The sequence below is a fragment of the Anopheles darlingi genome, chromosome 2, assembly GCF_943734745.1.
Source record: "Anopheles darlingi chromosome 2, idAnoDarlMG_H_01, whole genome shotgun sequence".
Taxonomy (NCBI): Eukaryota; Metazoa; Arthropoda; class Insecta; order Diptera; family Culicidae; genus Anopheles; species Anopheles darlingi.
Genome location: NC_064874.1, coordinates 12,925,419 through 12,946,771, shown reverse-complemented (window position 1 = coordinate 12,946,771; position 21,353 = coordinate 12,925,419). Strand labels below are relative to the sequence as shown.

The 21,353-nt window shown below is 48.2% G+C and overlaps 1 protein-coding gene across 1 annotated transcript; it reads right to left on the bottom strand.

Annotated features, from left to right (window-relative positions):
* Positions 1–800: 800 nt before the first annotated feature.
* Positions 801–4,167, bottom strand: LOC125950244 (ELMO domain-containing protein 2). The gene is made up of 4 exons (XM_049678052.1): positions 3,983–4,167; positions 2,346–2,611; positions 1,663–2,246; positions 801–1,587 (listed from the first exon to the last, which is right to left on the bottom strand). The coding sequence occupies exons 3-4, from the start codon at positions 2,179–2,181 to the stop codon at positions 1,165–1,167; spliced, it is 942 nt and encodes a 313-aa protein (XP_049534009.1). The 5' UTR covers positions 2,182–2,246; positions 2,346–2,611; positions 3,983–4,167; the 3' UTR covers positions 801–1,164.
* Between the last annotated feature and the right edge of the window lie 17,186 nt (positions 4,168–21,353).

Here is a 21,353-nt window from a genome sequence, read left to right as displayed (position 1 = left end):
TCGTTTCCGATGGGCGGCATTATTTAGAAAGGAAACAGCAAACACTCAGGTATATAAGGAAGCTCTGAAATTTAACACAAATATAAAAGTATACATGTATATCTTAAAGAAAGCAACATAGACGAACGGGAATGGTTGGTGGCTAGGCGCAATCATTTACACCGTAGAAATTGTTTGGCCAATTTTCTTCAAGACTTCTTTGAGATTTTACTCTATACATTCTGCAACCGGTACTTTTATTGCGTTTAAACAAATCACGAGGTTCAAGATAGAGATGAAATGAGCGAAGAAGTACAATGTTTTAATCAAGTTTTATGATTGAAGATTGTGTGCAAATCCACCTCTTTAGCGCTGTACTGTATTCATTAGTTTGTACTCCCTTATTAGCCTAATATGTAGCCTAGCACACCTTTCTTGTGGAAAAGGGACTTGCATCTGTCGTCTGTTAGATCAACGCAGTTAGAGGCAGCGAACTATGGATAAACAAATTAATTGCGAGACCTGCATAAAAGCATAAGCTCTACGATATTTAAACGATGAAACCAGATAACATATGCTGTATTACAACTAAAAGAGAAGAGTTAGACAAAACCTTATAGTTGTACTAGCCGCAGCAGTAGCAGCAAGATCGACATTACAAGTTCTAACTAGCTGGCACGCCAACCAATCTAAGCGCAACAGGAAACGAATTCGAAGTGACGGACAAATTATGGATGAATAAATATTTGAAAAACTCAAAAGACGCCGAAACATTCACCACGAGACTGCTGCTTTCGGACTCCTTGGTAGGTCATTTGATGTTTTCTCATTGCAGCCCTCTTTTACGTTCTAAAAAAAGCTTTATTTTACTTTCTCACTAGATTGCACTTGCGGTGTGTGTTTTTTGTGTTTGTGTGTTTGTGTATTTATGTGTCTAACAAAACCAATTCAGGCAAGACCACGCACGTGCCAAAGTGCCCATCAGTGTAGACCGATCTGCATCGCAGCGGTGTGCCGTAGGTATAAGCGGTGCCCGGACAGCACAGCAATTATCACAAACAAATGAACGATACCCAACCGGATCGGCTGCAGGCTTTGGAGTCGTTGTAGAGCAAAGCAGAGCATGAAAAGAGCTGGCGCGAAAGAGGGACAACGAAGCGAAGGCGCTCTACGCGGGTCCTAGTGCTATATGTCCTCCACCGATAGGTTCATCTTGAAGTAGCACCCATCGTGAGCCAGCAACTTCAGGATATTCTCCTCGAATCGGCGCTGAATGCTGTTGAAGTCCATGATGCTCTTTGGTTTACACTCGACCCAATACCGGTCGAACTCGTAGAACAGGTAGCAATAGAACTGGTGAAAGGTGTCCACCGTCAGATGCTGCTGCGGATGGTTGTAGAAATGGGTCCGAGCGAATCCGGACTTAAGCAAATGGTACGCCATCGACGTGAGGTTGATGCCGACGATCGCGAAGAAGTAACCATGCGTCGGATGATGCGAATGGGACAGCAGGTGCCGAGCGGTCCCGTTATAGTTCTGCGCCAGATAGAGTAGATTGTCCAGGCCTAGCACACCCATTCCACGGAAATCCGTCATCGGATCGTCGCCCTAGAAGATGGTTCAGGATGGTAGTAAACGTTATTGTCCCATTCTCTCTTACACACACGTCCCCGTCGGTCATACCTGAAAGCCTATATGTTGCCACTGATCGGTGATGCGGCCCGTTAGCTTCATCTCATCGCCGACCAGCAATCGCCAAAGGGCGAGCAGCTTCACCTCGTGCTCTGGCTCCTCGCTGTCGTATGGTGTGGCCCGTAACCGTTCCACCATGAAGTACAGGCGTTTGTAGCCCCAGATCCGCTCGGCACATGCACCGAACGATCGCGGGAAATCGCAGTGCACCTTCGGGTTGATCTTTTTTACCTGCAGCACCGTTCCGACCGCCCGCGTTTGTATTTCTCGCCGGAGAAACGCCTCGTCCACGTCGTTACCGACCAGTTCGTTGAGGATGTGCAGGAGCTTCTTGATCGACAGCTTCTTCGACAGCTCGAGCGATAGCTGGACCTTCTTGGTCCGCGTTGCACCCGGCGGACAGCCGTAGCAAATGCGCTGCAGCTCGCACAGGTTCGTGAACCGATGCAGGAACCATTTCAGGAGGGGCCGAGAGAGGAAATAGAAGAAGCTGAACACTCGCAGGATCATCCTTGAGCTCGCTCGGAATTATTTGGCTAATAAATCTCCATGGAGATGCTCGAGGATTCAAACAACTTCGTGACGGTGATGAAGCGCATGCCCGGAAGAGGAACGTGATAGAATTCCCTGAATCGGAAAAGGTCGCGTTCTGCCGCCGGTTGTCCTTTACTTACTGTGCACCTTTTTCTTGGTCAAATTGTTCCAAAAACTCGAAATTTTCTCATTTTTGTTCCCGAAGTGAAACACTTAAACCAGTAAAAACCACTTAAACCGAGATTAATGGCAACATGTGATGAAATGTCGATGGGTAGTAGGCTACGCTTGCCGAATTCGTATCACCGGCTTATTCCGCGGCCACAAGAAACGCCTCATCAGTCCCAGATCACTAGATCAGATCAGATACCTCAGGATGAACGACGTTCGCGAACAAGTACTGCACCTGTTGGAAGAGGCGAAACAAGATAAAGCGGCACGTGAAAGGACAGAGCATACATTAAACCAGAGTAAGAGTGTAAAGTTTTATCGTTAAAATGATCTGTTTTTACTAAAATTCGTTTTCTCGCACAGAAAACCAGCTAATAGACGAGCTAGTAAACTCGTTGAAGGTCCTTAAGAACGCCAACGAGAAGCAGCGCCATCCCTCCCCGACCAGTTGCAGCTGCTCCACCTAATTCACTATTAGGCAAGTCCTTGAGAAGATGAGCGAATTCAAGAGAGGTACACATCACCTCTTCATCGACTTCAAGGCTGCCTACGATAGCATAGCCAGGGTAAAATTGTACGATGTCATGAAAGCCTTTGAGATACCGTCGAAACTGATCAGGCTAGTAAGGATGACCATGACCAACGTTACATGTCAAGTGAAGGTGAATGGAAAACTCTCCAGCCCTTTCGCTACCACCAAGGGGCTGCGTCAGGGGGATGGGCTGGCTTGCCTGCTCTTCAACCTGACGCTAGAGAGTGCCATTCGCGACTCTGAAGTGGAGACCTCCGGGACCATCCTCTTCAAGTCAACCCAGATCTTAGCATACGCTGACGAGTTAGTTGGCCTAAGACTCTCCGATGTAGCGAAAGAGAGGCAAAGACCAAATGTATGGTGGCACCGTCAGTCATCGAGAACTTGACCTACTTAGGGTCAAGAGTTAGCACCGGCAACCGGTCATACTTGAGCCTGCGGAAACCTACTTTAACTCGAGAAATCTGTTGAGGAGGACGAAGCCGAGGAAAGTTCTCAGAAGGATATTTGGGGACGACGGAGAAGCCGATGACGATCTCACTGCCGAAACTCGTCCGGCTTCGGTGGGCTGGGCAGTCCTGAGAATAGCAGACGACGACCCAGCCCGTAAAGTCTTCTTAGGCCTTCCGGATGGCCAGAGAGAGAGCGTGGTAGACCTAAATCGAGAAGGAGGACGCCAGAAAAAGGATTTGGGATCCGTTTTCGGGGTTTCAGCCCGGTCTTTTTGGGGAAATTAATATTATAAATAAAAATATATTTATTTCTATTAAAATTATGGTTTATTTTAGTTTAGGTAGTAAAATATATACCTTTTTTTTAAAGAAAATTCATCGAAAACCCAAAAAAGTTAAGCTTTTCGGAAAAAGATCCGGCTTTTCCGATTCGGGGATTTCTGATTTGAATTTTTGGCGTCCAGCAGCTGATCATTCAAGGTCACCTTCGTCGAGGATAACCTCAAAATTGCAAGGCCCAAAAAAGGGTGATCATCTCCGCAAAAGGGTAATCAACTCTGGAGGAGCCGGCCAAAAAGGGTAATCAAAAGACTATAGCTAGGGGTTAAAAAAAAGACTATACCTCTGGTTTTTCTTCGCGCTCCGGTTTTCTGCTTTTTCTACGGTTTTCCACGCTTCTTTTTCGACGGGGACGACGGCGGGAGTTGCGGGGGGGACTCTGAGAACTCCGGATCGCACGAAAATTCACGAAAATTCACGAAAAACGCGAAAAATTTTCCTCTGTTTTGATTTTTTCAGAAAAAGAAGAACAAGATCAAGAAGAAGAAGAAGCAAAAAGTCATAAATTCGAGCAGAACAAATCAGGTTGCTCGAAAAACTGCTCGAAATAGCGGCAAAAGCCATAATTTCGAGCACCCGGTCGAATTTTACGGCGAGGCGAAAAGGCGAATTGTGTGTTTATACTGGACGGGTTCGGGAGTCAAAAGTTCCGCCGCGGAAAATTGAAATGGCCGTTTTTTAACACAAAACCACAAATTACACTAAACTAATCCATGGATGGATCCTTGCAAACTTTAATCTAGATGCGCACTTTACTTCGAGAATTTCGATGATCGATTCGACCCTAAAAAACTGTAGAAGAGAACATCCCAGGTGGGGTGGGACTGCGACGTAATCACGAAATGGATGAGGCAATCGATTTAGTAAACTTTAACGAGCGTTTACGAAGCATTTCATCTGCATGCACCCGTAAACGATGCGAGCTGAAGTGAAACTCTCACCGCTGCGGCAATCAATTTCAACGTGCATCAATGTTTCATTAAAAAGTTAAGTCCTTCATCACCACCTGCAACACCTATAGTGTCCCAGAACCCGTGTGTGCCAGCCAGGCCCGAGAGCCGGCACGGAGCGATAGTAATTCCCTCGATGGATAATTTTAATTATCACGCTCTACCTCGCCAAGGCGAAGTTTATCAAGGAGATGGTAATAGAATATTCTCACCCACCAACCACACGATTGAGAATGGGGTCGAGATGCACTTTTTCCACCCCGCCCAACTCACAATCCAGGACAATCCAGGATGCAGGATTACACCAGCGACAGAATCCACCTTGGAGTCGAACCTGGCTGCTATGGGAACCGTCCTTTCTGTGTTACATGATTCCCGTTATTTCTGGCAGGAACGTGTCTGTGCTCTAAAAGTAATTGGTTCGTACGCCGGCATTCGAATTAACTTCATCCGGTTAACCATCAAAAAAGGGGCTTCACGACTCGCGAATACCATTTAATTTGTGTGTTTTCATGTTTACACTTGTGCCGTGCCATGTCGTGAAGCTCACCAATCTTAAGCGATTTACTGGCTTAAAAAGGGGCTTGATGGCGGAGCAACAGAAATGGAAGAAAAAAATCTGAAAAAACGCCAGAGAAACACACGCACACACAATTCACGCGCAACGAGTCCAGGCCGGGGGGGCAAACTTTAGAGCCATTCATTTTCATTAACCATTAGCCTTGTTATTGTCGAATCCGTTAGTGAAAAGTGGAAGGTGCCGCGTTTGCCGAGTGCCAAACGGGGCAAAATGCGTCCGAAATTAGATTTAAGCCCGGCATCCACATTCATGCACGTCGTCATGCACGGAGCTGGAATCCATGTCGGAGGCGAAAACGGAAAGTGAGTGGCTAGGATCTGGACGGATCCGAGATTTTCGAGCTCGACCGAAAATTTATGCTTGCATGAAGGCGATAGGCCACGCCCCTCGGTTTAATTTGGCAAGCAACACTGCCAAAGTGTTGCCAAACTTCAGCCAGGTCGAAATGAAACACAAACTTGCTTTGTCTACTACAAAATTGATTACAAATCCCGGAAAGAGAGTGAAAAATATTTTTAGAAAGAGTTTATCAACTCTACAAGGAGTGCTGCGAGGTTTAGAAAGTAAAAAGTTTCAGGTGTAGTTTATAACTCTCAAATTGAATGCGCCTTGAAATTGAAGTAGGCTTTGAGCTTGGATTGATCCTAACGTTAGTTGAGCAACGGCGGACGTGGGATGAGCTTCGTGCATGACGACCTGCATGAATGTGGATGCCGGGCTTTACAGCAATTTAAGTACTCATAACTCGAAGTGAAAATTGAATTCCGTCCACCGCGTGCCCGTTTCCTGCCGGGTTTTCGTTTTCGTTTGTCACAATCCAAGCCCGAGAGACTTGGGTGCGCGACTTTTGTGGTTAAAACTTTTCATTCCCAGGGAAGGAAGGGAAAACATTTTCCTCTAATAAAATGCCAACTGTTAAGATAAGCTCGCCTCGTTCTGGATACCGGCTGGAGTTGTTTATGCTTCCTTCCGGAACACACGCGCTTAATGCCGAGCAAACGGTCGGTGAAGGATGAAATTTTAATGGTTATTTGTTGTGCTGCTGGAAGGTTGCTGTGGATTGAAGGGCCGCAACTTACTAACGCATAACTCGTGACCAGCGTATCGCAAAACTGGTGGGGCACTTCTGGAACGTGTGCACACGTGGTCGGGACTGGCCGTACATGCATTAGTAATTAACGTTGCGAACGTTCCTTCATGCGCCGCAGCAGTTGCAGCAGCCAACAGGCATAGCATGGGGCAGAACAGAACTCCGGGACCACCCTCCGTGAAAGTTGCAACTTTTGGCGACTCCCGGGTTAGTAGATGAAGTGGTTTTGATTTGAATTTATTGCAGCTGGCACTGGCAGCTTAGTCGCCGTTCCGAGCATCAGCTGGGCAGCATAAGGAGTGCTGTGAGGGTGTCTAGGACGATTACGGTACGTTTCCACACGGCGTGTTTATCGTTCTGGCAGCGGTGGAGATAGTTTAGCGAAACGGCAACAAATCTTATGCTTCCGCTTCTACGGCGAGATGCAACAATTTATGGAACAATGCCACGTGGCATTCGCTTATCTCGTGCGACCCCATCGTGATTGAGTGACGCAACGGTTTGTGTTGCCTTCTGTGTGTGTTTGCCCAACTCTTGAATTGGGCGATGATTCTTTCTTATTTTATTTATCGAACTCAAACCTATTTTAATCTGCTATTGATTGCCGTTCCGACTACTCCCGCCGGTTGGTGAAGGGCCCCCTCGGTAGAAATATTGTTTCATGTGGTTGCGAGAGTCCCGTTTTCGCAGCTGGATACTATTGCAGATGCTAATCCACACGATGAATGGCAGGGCGGAATCGACATCAGGTGGAGGGGACTGAGATATTAGTTTGTTTAGCTGTTGCGTCCCTCATAATACGCACACCGCAATCCGTAATGCACACCGCCCGATACCCCGTTTTGCGAGGACGGTCGTCATAATGCCCACGTTATGATTGTTGCACCGCGGGAGCTCATGTCACTGATAGATTGACGAGGAAGGATTTGATGGATATCCGGTGATTGCCAGGGGTAAGTGCTTCAAACTCTACTCAGTTCCCTTTTGTTAATACTCCAGAGGAAATTTATTGTTCGATAATATATTACAATACTGAGGAAACGATACTCGATTAAGGCACGAATCTGCATGATTCATTCTCAGTACTTATTCAAAACGGTATCCAGATGTAGAAGCGAACTCTTTGGCGGGATCGCCATTATCATTTTACATTCTACTGCATGTAGAACCCGAACAAACAGTAGCTGCTCGGCTCCAACGTCCCCCTGAAGAGCAAAGACAAAACCTCTAGCAGCAGCAGCAGCAGCAGCAGCTGGAGAAGCGACTTTCACCGGGGCCGACAAGCTCATGTCGGCTAGATAGCATCTTGCCAGAGTTAATGCGTCGGGTACAGCTGGCCGGTACAAGGCAGAGTTCGGTGCAGCTGCACCTGCTTCGACGCGTTTGAACCATAAATTATGCCAAACGAGTATGCGACATGCATACCGAGATAGATACAGCGAGACCAAGGGCACAGGGGCTACAAAGGACAATGCTCGTGACAGAGGCTTTATGATTAGGTGTGTGTCTGTTTCGTGCTCGAGCCAGCCCGAACATCTTCTCGCGCTGCTATCTCCTACAACATTGCAGTAGCAGCAGCAACAGCAGAAAAGGTTGCAAGAGGTGCACTTTGCTTATCGCAAACAAGGTACACGGGAGTAATAATTGCCAACCGACAACGACCGACCAACTGTCACTCGTTTCACGTGGGAGCACGTGAAGTTCAGGTGGATTTCAGGCTGTGCGAGAATTTCGGTGACACAATCATGGAAGCGTTGATCGTCCGTCATTACCTTCCAGGATTATATGCCAGGTTTATATAGGTCATTAGGGGTGTGTGCGCTGTCTTGTCGGGTGCTTGTAAACCCAAAATGACGCGATAAAATCTTGTAATCAAACGTAATTAGTTTGGGCGACAAGTCCCCAGACAGGGTAGCTACCCTTTTATGATGCAACTGAAAGTTACATACATTTTAACATTGGCCGAACTATGTGCATAACATGATAGGTAAGCAAAATGAATAGGATGTACTGCAGCTCATTCCAGGGATTGCATTAGTCAATTCATCACTATGCAAAACAAAGCGCACATGCCCTAAGGTCAATCGCATTCAGGCATTGTTCCCATAATAAACAATATACCGTAGCCTAACAATGAGTTGCAACCCGGCATAACATTGGTTTACAGCGAAAAGGGGGGGAGTGATACTGATGCATGAAAAAGTGAGTAATTTTCCGATGCACTCGCTCCGATAACGGGCAACGGCCGCTAGGGAGGACGAGGAGGAGGAGGCTAGCATATAAATCATCAACTGTATCCAAAAACCGCATCGCCCACGTCGGTTGTGCCAATGAAACAAATAATATCAATTTCACGAAATAAGAACCAGCACGATGGCAAAACGTTCTCCATGCGCTTCTCGGAATGGACTCTGCGGTGCTGCTGCTGCTGGTGGCGATGCTGGTAATGGTGGTTCGGGAGGGAGAATCGATGAGCTTACGGTTCACCGTCTTACCGTGAAATCCTTGTCGAAATATTATCCCTTCGGTCGGTCGGTCGGTTGGGTCTAAGATAACAATTCTGGCGTAGCAGACATGAATGCAGCTCGTGTGCGCGGAGCAGCACGTCCCCGCAACAGCCCCGAACTCCGAGCTGTAAGACGAGGCACAGCACACACCGCCACTTGCCGCCAGTTACCGGCCAGATATGAAAGATAAACATTCCCACCTTCACTGGCCGAACTTTCCGACCGATTCCAATCGGTCTGATGGATTGAAATGGTCGCCGGAGTCGGAGTGAGGTTATGGTCGAGCGCAGGCATCGTCCGGATCGTCCTCCATAAGGTGGGAAAAGAAAGCAAACTCGCCGGCCTGTCGCCGGCCAGATGGAACGTTTTCAGGGCTGCTCCTCCTGTGGGCACGTACCTGGGAAGATAAAGAGAGCCAGAGAAAGAGAGAGAGACAGAGTGGTTGATGCTGATAATCTTTCCATCAGATACGATGAATGTACGAGCTGCGAAACGGACCGACTGCTCGATGCTGCCTTCGTCCAGTCGCTACAATTTGTTTATCGGTGCAAGGACCTGCGGGAGACGCGTGCACGGATGGCGAGAGGACCACGAATGAAATGAGAAATCTTTTTACGTGAAATGGTCGCCGGGCCTGGGGTTCCCATCGAACGCTTTTCAATTGACGACAATAAATCGTTGACACAATCGAATGGTCGCATCGGGCGGGACATGCGCCTGCCATAAACTATGGCCGTTGCAATTACTGTCGAACTAGAAGTAGGTGCATCGATCTAGCTGAACGCTCCCTAAATGGTGGCCATAAATTAAGGAGAAAAAACTACTCTAACCTGGCTACTGTGACTATAACTGGCGCTACTGACCGCTGCTGTACCTGTTGTCTGGTGGCGGAAAGGTGCACAGAAAGGTATATAGAATCTTAACGGTATATAAACATTGCATCGATCGAAAATGGTGGAACCATTAAAATTGGAAAGTCAAACCTACCCCACAGGCAGCCACAAAATGCTCCATTTCAAGGCATAATTCGGTGATTCGCAAACACTGTCACCGTGAGCAAGTCGAGATGAATGACTGCTACCTGGGGAGGAAAGAAATTGGATTTGGGTCCCCCCTCGTCGCCCGTTCTTGTCACCTAACCACCACCTCGTCTTCGCAAACAGATAAGGCAGTCGGTCCACTGGTGCGCACCGACCTCTCATCGATCATCGGGATCGGATCCGGTGATGATGCAATGATTTGCTTATGGCATCACACCTCACACCCAGATCCGGGTATTCTTGGCCCTCCCCTCGGGAAAGGTAACTGAGGAAAAAGTTCAAGTTCAACGACTCGAACTCAGATCTGGGGAAGTTTCGCCGTCCTACACACCTCCATTGTAAGTGTCCTACGTAGACAGGGAAATCAATTCAGGACAGCTCCACGTAGAGCAGAAAAGTACAACAATTTGGCACAGGATGGACGGAACTGGACGTACGGTTTTCGATCGATCGAGCGCTCACTTTTCAATTTGACCAACCTGGGGCACCATCATTGGAGGTAGTTTGTGTGAATGTGTCCTAATGTGTCTCTAATATTGGCAAAGCTGGATTTGGATTATTGACATTCGAGTGCAGCAGTGCAGCAGTGCGTACTGGCTTGGGAATCTGGGAACCAAATTATCCAACAAACGGTAAAACCACAAGCTGGAAAGGACTCGGTACTCCAACCGTTTTATTATTTTGTGTTTTTTCCTGTTTTTGTTGTGTGTGTGTGTGTCTCTCTTGTGTGAGATCAGCGTTGGTAGCGTCCGTGGGACCATTTCACGCACCGTCGCACCATCAGTTCGTGGAATCATTTTCCGGTCGAGCGATAATTCGCTCGGCACACGGTCGCCTGTGCCCCGTGTGTACCTCCGATTACCTCCAGCCGGAGTACAGATTTGATTCATCGACAACGTCCGGATGTCCTTTATTTCATCTGCATCCCTGGTACAATATGGTTTGGCCGGCTTAGGACCGGTCGACCACACTGTCGACGGGCATGGGACAATATTTTATGCTGGAGAGCGAGAGAGAGCGAGCGATGGTGGTGGATTCGTCTAGCGAGCCGATTAGGATCCCGGAGCAGCGGAGGATCCTGCCCCAACAAGCGGGGAACCCGATGGGTCCGGGATTTCCGGGGACTCGCGACCATGGGGGTCGGAGGACGAGGAAACCGCAAACCGGGAACCGGAAACCGAACGGCGACCGTCAAAATTTAATTAAACCGATAGCAAAAGCCGCGTCAAGCTCCAGCTTGAGCCTGGGTAGCGTAACCATTGAGGGCGCTTCAGAGGCAGAAGGAGGAAGGACTTCGGATTAGTTTGAGAGCCGCGGCGGTGGTGGTGGTGTTGGGGCAGTTTCCTATTAGATATGAGGATTTATATCCAAGCGTCCAGAAGTAAAGGGGGAAAAAAACGAATCGCAATTTCCTTTTCAATCGTCGATCAGCCGGTTTCGGACCATTCGCGCGCATGCACACACACACACACAAAGCTCCCTGGAGGGCTTTAGTGGGGTGTGACTCCAGTGACTGTGTGGAGCAGCGAGTGGTTACCCCTCCTCGAACGCTCGCTACGATGAGTTGCTAATTGTGAGTTAACTGTTCCTAGTAAGGTAATCCACGTGTTATGGTTCAATATTTGAGCTGCTCTAATTTGCGGGCGTTCGGTGAAGTGCGATTCCAGGAAGCCAACTATCAGGGCGATCAGGAGGTGCTATTTGCCAGAATGAAGAAGGGAATTTATAGTTCAGTAAAGTGGCAGTTGGCCATTTGATTTCGAAACGTAATGCTAGTAACGTACATTAGAAATCCCATCAATTGCAACATTTGAACAAATTTGAACAAAAACAGCTTTAACTGTAATTGATTAAATGAAATTAATTATTCTCATCGAATGCATCGAAACTTTTGGCTTATTATTAGTATAGCATTAGGAATAGTGGTCCTAAATTATGATTTTGAAGTTAAATTACGAGTTGAAACATGAAAAAAATACGCAAACGCAGAGAAGAAAGGAAAGAAGAAAAAGAAAAGAAAGAAAAGATCAAAAGCATTCCTACTACTAGTGTATGACTTGCGAGCGTGACATTTGATCTTTTGTGTTAAAATTAAATATTCTGTTGAGCTGAAGGACTTAATAGCTTGCAACGTGTGTGGGTAACGTACACCAGCACCCACGTGGAACATATTCAGCGACAATTCTTGGTACAGAACATAACCATCGGTTTGGCCTGGGTGTGAGGTTACGTTGGCGTTTGCCACTTGTACCAGTGCACATCATACCAGTTAAATGTAATAAAATCCTTCTCAGAACCTTGTTATGAACCGACACACGAGCCCACTCCGACGAATTTCTCAGCCCATCAATACAAAGCCGCCCAGCGTCAATATTATGTCGCTTTAAACCATAATACTCCATTGCCGAGCCCGCGAGACACCAGAGAACCTTTCTCCGGAGAAGGAATCACTCCAAACCATTGTTCTCAAATTATATGAGCGAATCAGGGCGCCTTACACAGACTTTACGGCCACAGAACGGCGTTAATTTTCATTGGAAAACACATCACACACACACAGACACACACGTACATTGAAAGCAGTGAAACGCAGAGGAAAAAAGGTTCGATATGGAGGCGCCAGGTCGTTCACTTTTTCGATCGGTTTCGTAGAAGGTTAGGGCACAGTGTACGAACCCAAACCGGTCCGGCGACGACGGTTTATCCTTTCCATTGTTGCCCTCTTCCTCGGGATCATTAATCGGAATCGGAAGCGCGATTTTTTCTTCTTTTTGGGGCCACCATCGAGCGCATCCGACAGAAAGCATGAAGCAGTTTGTTTAGCATTTCGGCAACGGCCGAATTGTTGTGACTGCTGCTGCTGCTGCTGGCGAGCATTAATGAACCCCAAACAGTCGCGCCATAACATCAATTACCGAGTGCTGGTTTTTTTGTATATTTTTTTTTGGGAGGACCCAGAAAGCTCGCTATTCGAGGGCCATTGAATTGATTCACCCCGAACCCACCCCTAAATGCACGGCCCAGCATCCCTCCTCTGACGGACGAAAACACTTTTTATTCGTTCGAATTCGTCTCGAGAAGTGCCGGTGCTGCGAAGCATTCAATCAGGATAACACCAGACGCCTGCTCGCCACCCACCAACAAATGCGGCCCGCTTTGGTACTGCCGATGACACACGCGGTACTGCGCGCGCCTACTCCGCACCGCACCGTCGGCAATCTTCGCCCCCGGGCCCCGGGAACCATTTCGTGATTTATTATTATTGGTTTGCTTCGCTCTTCGACTATCGAGGCTATCGAGGCTCCACTCTCTCCCCCCCCCCCTCTCCGATCGATCGCTGCAAACCGCCGAGATTTTCCGTCTCACCCCGGGTCCGGGTCCAGTTCCGACATTCCATCTTATCGGGCTCGATTTGTCAAAACCTTGCGTCAGCAGCATCGTTACATATTTCTTCTGCTTCCGCAACAACAACCACCACCACCATCAAGCCGCGAAGGTTGTACCAAGGATCGAACCATCCCTTTGGCCCCCCTTCTGGTCGCCTTAAACGAAGAAGGACATGCCTTGGACATGGAAAGGCCAATGCCAGATTTTTGTCCTTCGATCGACCGATCCGAAATGCCGCCCCGAGTTTTCGCCGCCCTTTTTTTCTCTCTCTTTCTCTCTCTGTCGGTGTTTTGTGGTGATGCTGTTACTGCTTCTGAGTAGCGAGCGCGCGCTCGCGTGTGTGTGTGTGCTAAGGCCATCTGTTTAGATAAGGATAATTTATCAGGTAAAGGAGATCAATAATAACGAAGCGAGAGTCCTACTGCCCAGTAGGATGTCTGTTGCACTAACAAGCACCTGTCACCAGGGACATCGTGAGCGATTGCAGTGGATTGGGATTGCCCCTCCAATGCCTCTTACAGAAGCCAGAACACCAAAATCGAACACCCGAGGAATATCCGCCATAAAATAGAACAATATACCCCTACGTTAGGGGATGGGATTGTCTTTACGCGTTCCGTCCATACATCCAATTCCTTGATTGCGACAACACTTGTTGCCGTTAATGGTGCGCGTATCGTTCGTTCGTTCGTTCACGGGTGGGGAGTGGGGAAGAGCGGGCACAAATCAACGCCATAAATAAAACAAAACGAGTCCCGACACGAACCATCATCATCATCATCGTTCCCTGCCGTGCCATGCCGTGCGATGGATGTGAAAAGAAAGATTAAAAAAGCATTAATTGCACCGATCGGTCCGTCTCGGGCAACCCGCGTGCTGTACCGCGTGGTGGTACTCTTGCACTTGGTCGCGATTACCTTTGATTGATTTCCATTCCAATTCCACGCTCCATCGAGCACCGCGAGCAATGGTCATGCTACCGCCTCGAGGCCATCGATTGGATCGTCGTATGGCACGGTTCCATTTTCATTAATCGCGTGCGCACAGCAGGGGGAAAGGGGTGCAAAAAAATCGCTCGCTGGTACAGCGGAGGAGTATGTGGAAAGAAAAGTAAACATTAACACACAGGCGCCCCGTGCCGTGCCGAAGTGCCGTTTAATATCCGGCATAAATGCCTGGAAGCACCGGATAATACCGTGCAGCAAAGGGCGGAGCCGCCTTTAAAGTGCCGCCAGCCTCGGTCATCCTTCCCTCCCCCCCCTCGCTCCGGGGACTGTTGGCAGCTAGCCGAGTGGAAAGTGAATTTAAATAAACATTCATTACTATTTCATTCTTTTTCCCCAGGCCTCCCGGATCGATTCGCCGACTGTTCGATTGTTTGCCGTTTGGTTTCTCCGACGGGTGGACTTCCCAGTGAGGGGAGGCTGAGAGGCATTTCTCTGTTGTTGGCGTTGATAATGGGGGGGAGGGGGCCTCGGTATGTTGTATATCATGTGGTATTCACGGTACATTACAGCTTTAAATTACCTTTGCGTCGCTTTCTGTTTGCTTCCGGTGGATAGAAGCTTTAAGCCAAGGCGCTTTGCAGAATGTATTGTTGCTGAGGATGACGTGACGTGGTTGATGATGGTGAAGGCAACAAATCGTTCGGTGATTCGTTTCAGGGTAAAGTATCGAATATTAATTACCAAACACTTCTTGATTCCGAACACATCGAACGCACCGTCAGCAACGGAATGCGCAATCGGAAGAAGTCGAGCGAGGCTGGCATTAAGGCTAGTAATGGATTACTGGGTGATAAAGTGCGACAGGTTGAAGTTTACATTTAGTTTGGGTCATAAAAGAGTCATATTTTGAGAGACAAAACAATCAATCCGCGTAAAACTAAATTATAAACGAGGCCTACTGTGACCGTAGGAAGCTGAAAACGACGAAGCTCTTCAATAACCTTTCAATCCTACATCGAACAATGGCGAAGGAATCGGAGGCAAACTTTTCAAGGTCGCTCTGGACCCATTACCTTCGGGTAGGTCGCCGTTTTGTCTTATTCAATTTCCATATACGAACCACGCAAAACTTTCATTTTTGTATCAAGTTACGAGAGGAGGAGAAGGAGGAGGAGGTCGCCTGGATCGTAAAATGATGTGCAGCGCGAACAGATTGAAGTCAATGCTCTGGTGGGACCCCCGCCCACGCCGAAGCCGTCATTAGAAGCATGGTAAAATACTCGCAGATGATGATGATGATGATGATGATAATGGTGATCGTAAATCTCGCGCACAATTTTATGCGACATGTTTCGACCGAAAAACCGACCCACAAATCGTTCACATCTCCCCCGAAAGGGCAAGTCAGCAGTTGATCGTTAAAGCGAGGTCGAGCGGAGGTCCTGCCAATGTGTTGTGTTGAGGATCGGAGGATGCAGATGTGTGCCGACAGTTCCCAGTTGACATGTGGCTAATGATACCCCAGGCTCGCATATACATACACTGCACTTTGCACCTCGTCGCTTCGTCCCTCTTCGCCCCGGGGGAAATAATCCTCACACATCCTTCTGCCCCACCCCGCGGAACCACCCCCACCCTCGAGGGATCGGTGAAACGGTGAAAGCCAATCATCATCCACGGGAATCGGGTGAGTGAAAGTCCACGTCACGGTGACATCGATGCTGCGCTGCGCTGCTTGGTTTCCTTTGTTTCCGTTCGTATGCATTGGCCTCTGGCCCTCTCTATCTCTTTCTCGTGAACTCTCATTCCGCCCTTTCCCCCGAAATGGCCACCATGAGATGATCCATTAAATGGATATAAAATAAACGTTTTACGGCTACGGCAAAATGGTAGCCCGTGTACCCTTCCTTTTGTCACCCGTTGGTGGTTCCGATTCACCGTGATCGTGCCGTGATGCCGAAACGCATAAATCGAAGAAAGTAAACAAACCGTGGAGCAGCAACCTGGTTGGGTTGGGTGGTGGAAAGCGACGTTCATTCGTTTCGTTCTGTCGTTTCGTGGTGTAAGCCTCGCCGCACCGGTACGAGTACTGCTGCAGGATATCAGCTGACAGGTCGCCATCGTCGGTATGTTATCGGGCATTGGCATTAATGGAGCTATTGAACAGGGTGTTTGATGTTTGCCGGATGACAACACCGGCACGCCACGCTCCCGTGGTACAGCAAGTGATCCCCGGAACACGTTAATCGGCCAGGATATTTCGGCCGGGAAGCTGGGCTGCTCCATTTTTTTCCCCCCATACCCCGACGCGGGGCGATCAAGTGGCATTAGTTGTTAATGAGTTCATTTTATCCTGTTAGCTATCCATAATCCTTGATTCTCGTTCGATTGTTTGCTGATGATGGCCATTTATCGCTTGACGCGGCCCTAGCGGAACATCATCTGGAATTGATAATCTTGTTTATTGTTTGTTAATCGGTTGGCATCGTCCATCGTTGTTGGTCCAGCATCATTAAGCTCAAGTAATGCCGACAATCCGTGTGCCTGTTGCACTCAAACATAACGTGCCGATCACCCTAGTTTGCTTGCTGAGAAGATTGGTTCATAATGGAGCTCGGTGTTTGGATTGGCGAGTTGCAAATAATAAAAGGTTGAGTTTACTTTGCAGCAGATCATCGTGATTAATGTGCTACAAACAGAGTGATCCCAGGGGTGGGTGTTTTATTTGCACAACACCGGTCACTAGAAAGAGTGTATTTAGCAGTTGCAGCAAACTTCAAACGATGTTGGTTTTAGGGTATGTTCGATACCGTTTGATAAATTTGGGGAATAAGAAGACTTTTAGTTGAAAACTAAAATTGTAAGCAACATTTGCGGCAGCAAAGCTAGTGAATCCAAACCTATTCGAGTTAATTCAACCAAGACCTATTAACAAGAATTTGACATCTTAAATGACACTTGGCTGATTACTTGGTGATTGTTGGTTGCCATAGAATTATAACTATTTTTACCTCGAAGTAGATATCATTAGAGATCTGAGAGTCCTTTCACATCGTGAAGGTTGTGTGTGGGAGTATAGCAATATGTAGAAAATCCTACGCCAAAGCGTCAGGCCGTTGTCAATGCCATGCGTGGGCACAACAGAACTTTATGTGACGGAAATGCTTCCCGCTTGTCCCTTGGATAGTATGTCGTCTTTTACGCCCTTCAGCGTCTAGACTGCGTTTGGCCTAGAAAACCGAGTTCCACCTATCCGGTTCGTTAGGTCATCTTTCCGAAGCAATTCACCGATGTACCGGTACGTGACCGGTCGATTGTGGCGTGTCGATGTTGAAGAGTGTGCCACAGCAACGCATCGCAGCAACCATTGCGCTGTGATTCGCGCGAAATATCGTAGCCAAGGATGCCCTGTTTCGTGCCATGCATCACAGCAAACATTGTGTCAATTCATGTCACCTCGCCCAGCCATCAGACAGAGCGGTACAATCGGTACGGCCTACTACTATGCCTATGCCATGCGACAAGCACCACAAGCCACGCACATTCCGATAACAGATCGAATTCGATGGGCTGACGAGGCGTTTTGCGTAAATCTGGTCCATGTATCCCCCCTGCATGTGTGTGTGTGTGCCTGTGACCTAACATGGTCCAAACACCGGCTAACATCCAAAGCAGACATCTGTCGTTTGGCACTTCGTGTTCGTGTCTTCCTTCGCACTTCGCACGATCTGCTGGAGGTCCCCGTGGTCCTTCGACGTGGCCCATTGCCGGGACTTTAAATTAATGACTTAAGCCGTCGTCGTCGTCTTCGTCTTCGTCGGGGTGGGGGGGGGGGAGGGGAAGGGAGGGTTGAACATGGTTTGGGCGCGTCCGGAACGGCAGTTGTTTGTGCATTTGCACTTGTAATTGTGCCACCCGGTCTCCATGCCACCTTCTCCTCCATATGGCCATCAATCATCGAGGCGGAGAGGTTATCTTGAGAAGGCTGCGGACCTGTGGACAACCTGGGCCGGAGGACGTAGCCAGTGTCTGTCCGCTCGGTGCGCTTGGTACATCTGCGGTGGCAAATCGATGGTGATGTAGCGATCGTTTTGGGAAATTAATTTCTTGTTTTGACAGCCGGAACAGACGACGGACGGTGGTGCACGGTCGGTTGCGCCCGGAGAGGTGTTGCCGTATCGATAGCACTCTCCAGCTCCGGCACCGTGTCCGTACGGGCACGGTCCGGTCCACACAGGCTCGATGCTGATAGATGATGACACTTTACAATTACTTGTGTGTGTGTGTGTGGGGGGATCTGGTGCTGAGGAGAGACCACGAGGCCAGACTCGTCGTTAGACCACCGTCAAGACGTAAGCTACCGGCACGCAGGGCCTTGAGCCAGCTGAGCTCTAGCCGTGTCCACGAGAAGTCGGTTCAACGTCGCCTTCCACGACATCGGAATTCACTTCACAGCTCGTTATCGTTCACCGGATAATTGAAATCATTAGCCAGCGTGACAGAAGCTAGCTAACCAGCCAGCCAGCCAGCCAGCCAGCCTGCCAGCCCATTCCGTAGGACAATTCAACGGAGCCGCTTGTTCATTTTTATGATTCCTTCCGACCGTCCTTATCATCTCCATGGTCTCAATGCAATAAAAGCGAAGATGATAGCGCGCGACGGACAGAAAGCTTCCGTCGGTTTCTGTAGGCGTCAGACGACGATGGAGACGGTTTGCTTCTCGACTTACATTCCCACCGGTGGCCATTATCAGCTAGCGGATATGCATAAAACGATGCGTACCAAACGGGACGTCGCCACACTCACCCTCTTCCGCTTGAAACGTGCTCCTCAATACTATCAGTCTGCCCCAGAGGGTCCCCTCTTGCGCTGCCCAGCAACCAATCGACTGGAAACGGGACGCGCCGAATCTGGTTCCACTTTCGAATTCGACAGAGGCGCCTGCTCGATCGCTGGCGTCGCATGTCCGCTGTGGCGACGCGGATGTCGCTTATCATTCGCAAAATGGTCGCCCCGGGTACGGGAGAGGGGACGTGTTTCATATTCTTCACCACGAACCGACCGTCCGACCGTTATCGTTGCGACTCCACGTCTCTGCTGCTGCTGGTGTGATGGGCAGTGGATATTTATGATCGAAATAATGCTGGACATATTTTCCGCTTCTCCAGCTCGTGGCCATCATATTGTTCGGTTGGCGGGAAGCCGGCAAATGGACAACGCAATGCCGATTTTCCGCCGTACGTGGTTTGAAGAATAGTTTTAAGCGATTAGTTTCAATTGTTAGTGCGACCGTATGGCCACCGTGCGACCGTCGGTCGGTCGGTCGGTTGGGTGTGCGACGTGTGCGAACGCTGTGCGCTGGATTATGAAGCGTAATATTATTATTTATTTTCTTGGATGGCTTTTGGCCTGATTTCCTGAAAGTAATTTAGCCTGGCAGTGGAAGGTCGCTCGTCACGTCAAAGCAATAAATTTGGAGCAGTTTGACGATGAATTGTTCAAAAACATGGTAATTCCAGCATTACAACCGTATATAATGGAGATGGGTGGTTAGTTACACATCTGGTACACGCATGACAATGCTCATTCATAATATGCTATTTTTTCTTGCGGAATCAATTAACAAAATTAAGTTTTTTGATCAAGTACTTTTTATTTTCTAGCCCTTAAGTGATGTTTTCCTATGCCTGATTCTTTATGGGCGAATTAATATATTTCTTCAATTGCATAGGGCTTTTTTGATGTTAGTATGTTTTATTTATCATTGTATATGTTTATATCAAGTTAGCGAAGTTTATCTTGCGTCGCCTTAATATATAGGCATTTATCATTCTAATCCGTCGATCACTGTTAACTTCTTCAAAAATTTAAAATATGAAATGTCTTTAATCCTAGACTTTCTTTTAAGATTCCTTTTACAGAGTAACGTCACCAAGTTTTGCTCTAGATATCCTTCAACCAACTTAATACATCATCAAGCATCGAACGTATCCTAGCAGATGATTAGAGGGTTAATCCACGCACCCACGAGAACCGACAACAGGATACAGCATCGTCTGGCACCGTAGCGTGGGTTTGCCCTAATTTTGGCACCGGATGCCCATCGGCTCTGGGGCGCGGAAATGGTTAGAATCATCTGTTGAACCAGGGCGACGAGCGAGACGAGCAAGCTGGAACCAAGTCTGTTCATTGGCACGGTTCCGGTTGTGCCGCAACGAGAAATCAGCTGATTCCGCCTCGGGCCTTCGGGCGTGAACTTACGACAAATGAACCATGTCCTGTCGTCGGAAACTTCGTACTTCCGACCGTACCGATGTCCTGGCACATGCGCAACACCGGTTGACTCGATGAAGCTTCGCGGGAACTCACGGTCAAGCCGCAGCGTAGGACTGAATGTGTTACCGTTGTGCGTTCTTGAAGAAGTTACCGAGAGCGAAAAGTTGGAGTCCATTTGCCCTTGCCACAGGTCGAACTAGTGGCACTGGGACTGGGTTTGCTGGTGGCCGATGGCATTGCGTGATGATCAGTAAGTCCGCCCTTGTGTGTGCCTTGTGGTGTGGCGTCCGGGCAGGGGACAGGGGGGTTTTCTGGCGCCAAGGTCCCGATTGTGATGCATGGAAATGTGGACCGCAATCGAATGCACTCTCGCATGTATGCGGGGTGTGTGACCATTGTGGCCACACGATGCAGTAAGCTCGATGGAAGTTTTCTATTTGCCGTAGTTTCCGTGACGGTCCCACCGGACTTTAGCGCTGGTGCTGATAGTTAGTTGGAGTTTTTAGAGAACCCTTCTTCTGCCAGTGCGACATGCGAGTCGTTGCCTAACGCCGTTCGATAGCCTTGCTGCTCAAGGCTGGTGACATTGGACATCGTGACAGTGAGATGTATGTTTCGCATGACTCAACTACCTCTAAACTATATTTGATGAGGTTTAGGCATCGGTATGAACTACTAGGCACCACGATCTGGTATTACAAATTACAAAATAAGTATATTTTAGTTAGCCGTTTAGTATCTTTTGAGAATACTTTATATTTGTAGCCAAAACATATGAATCTAGATGAATAGATGGAATATTTTCATGGCACAATATTAGTAATGCAGAATCCTAAAAATGATTATATAAAAAATATAAATGAGTATTGTATTTTTG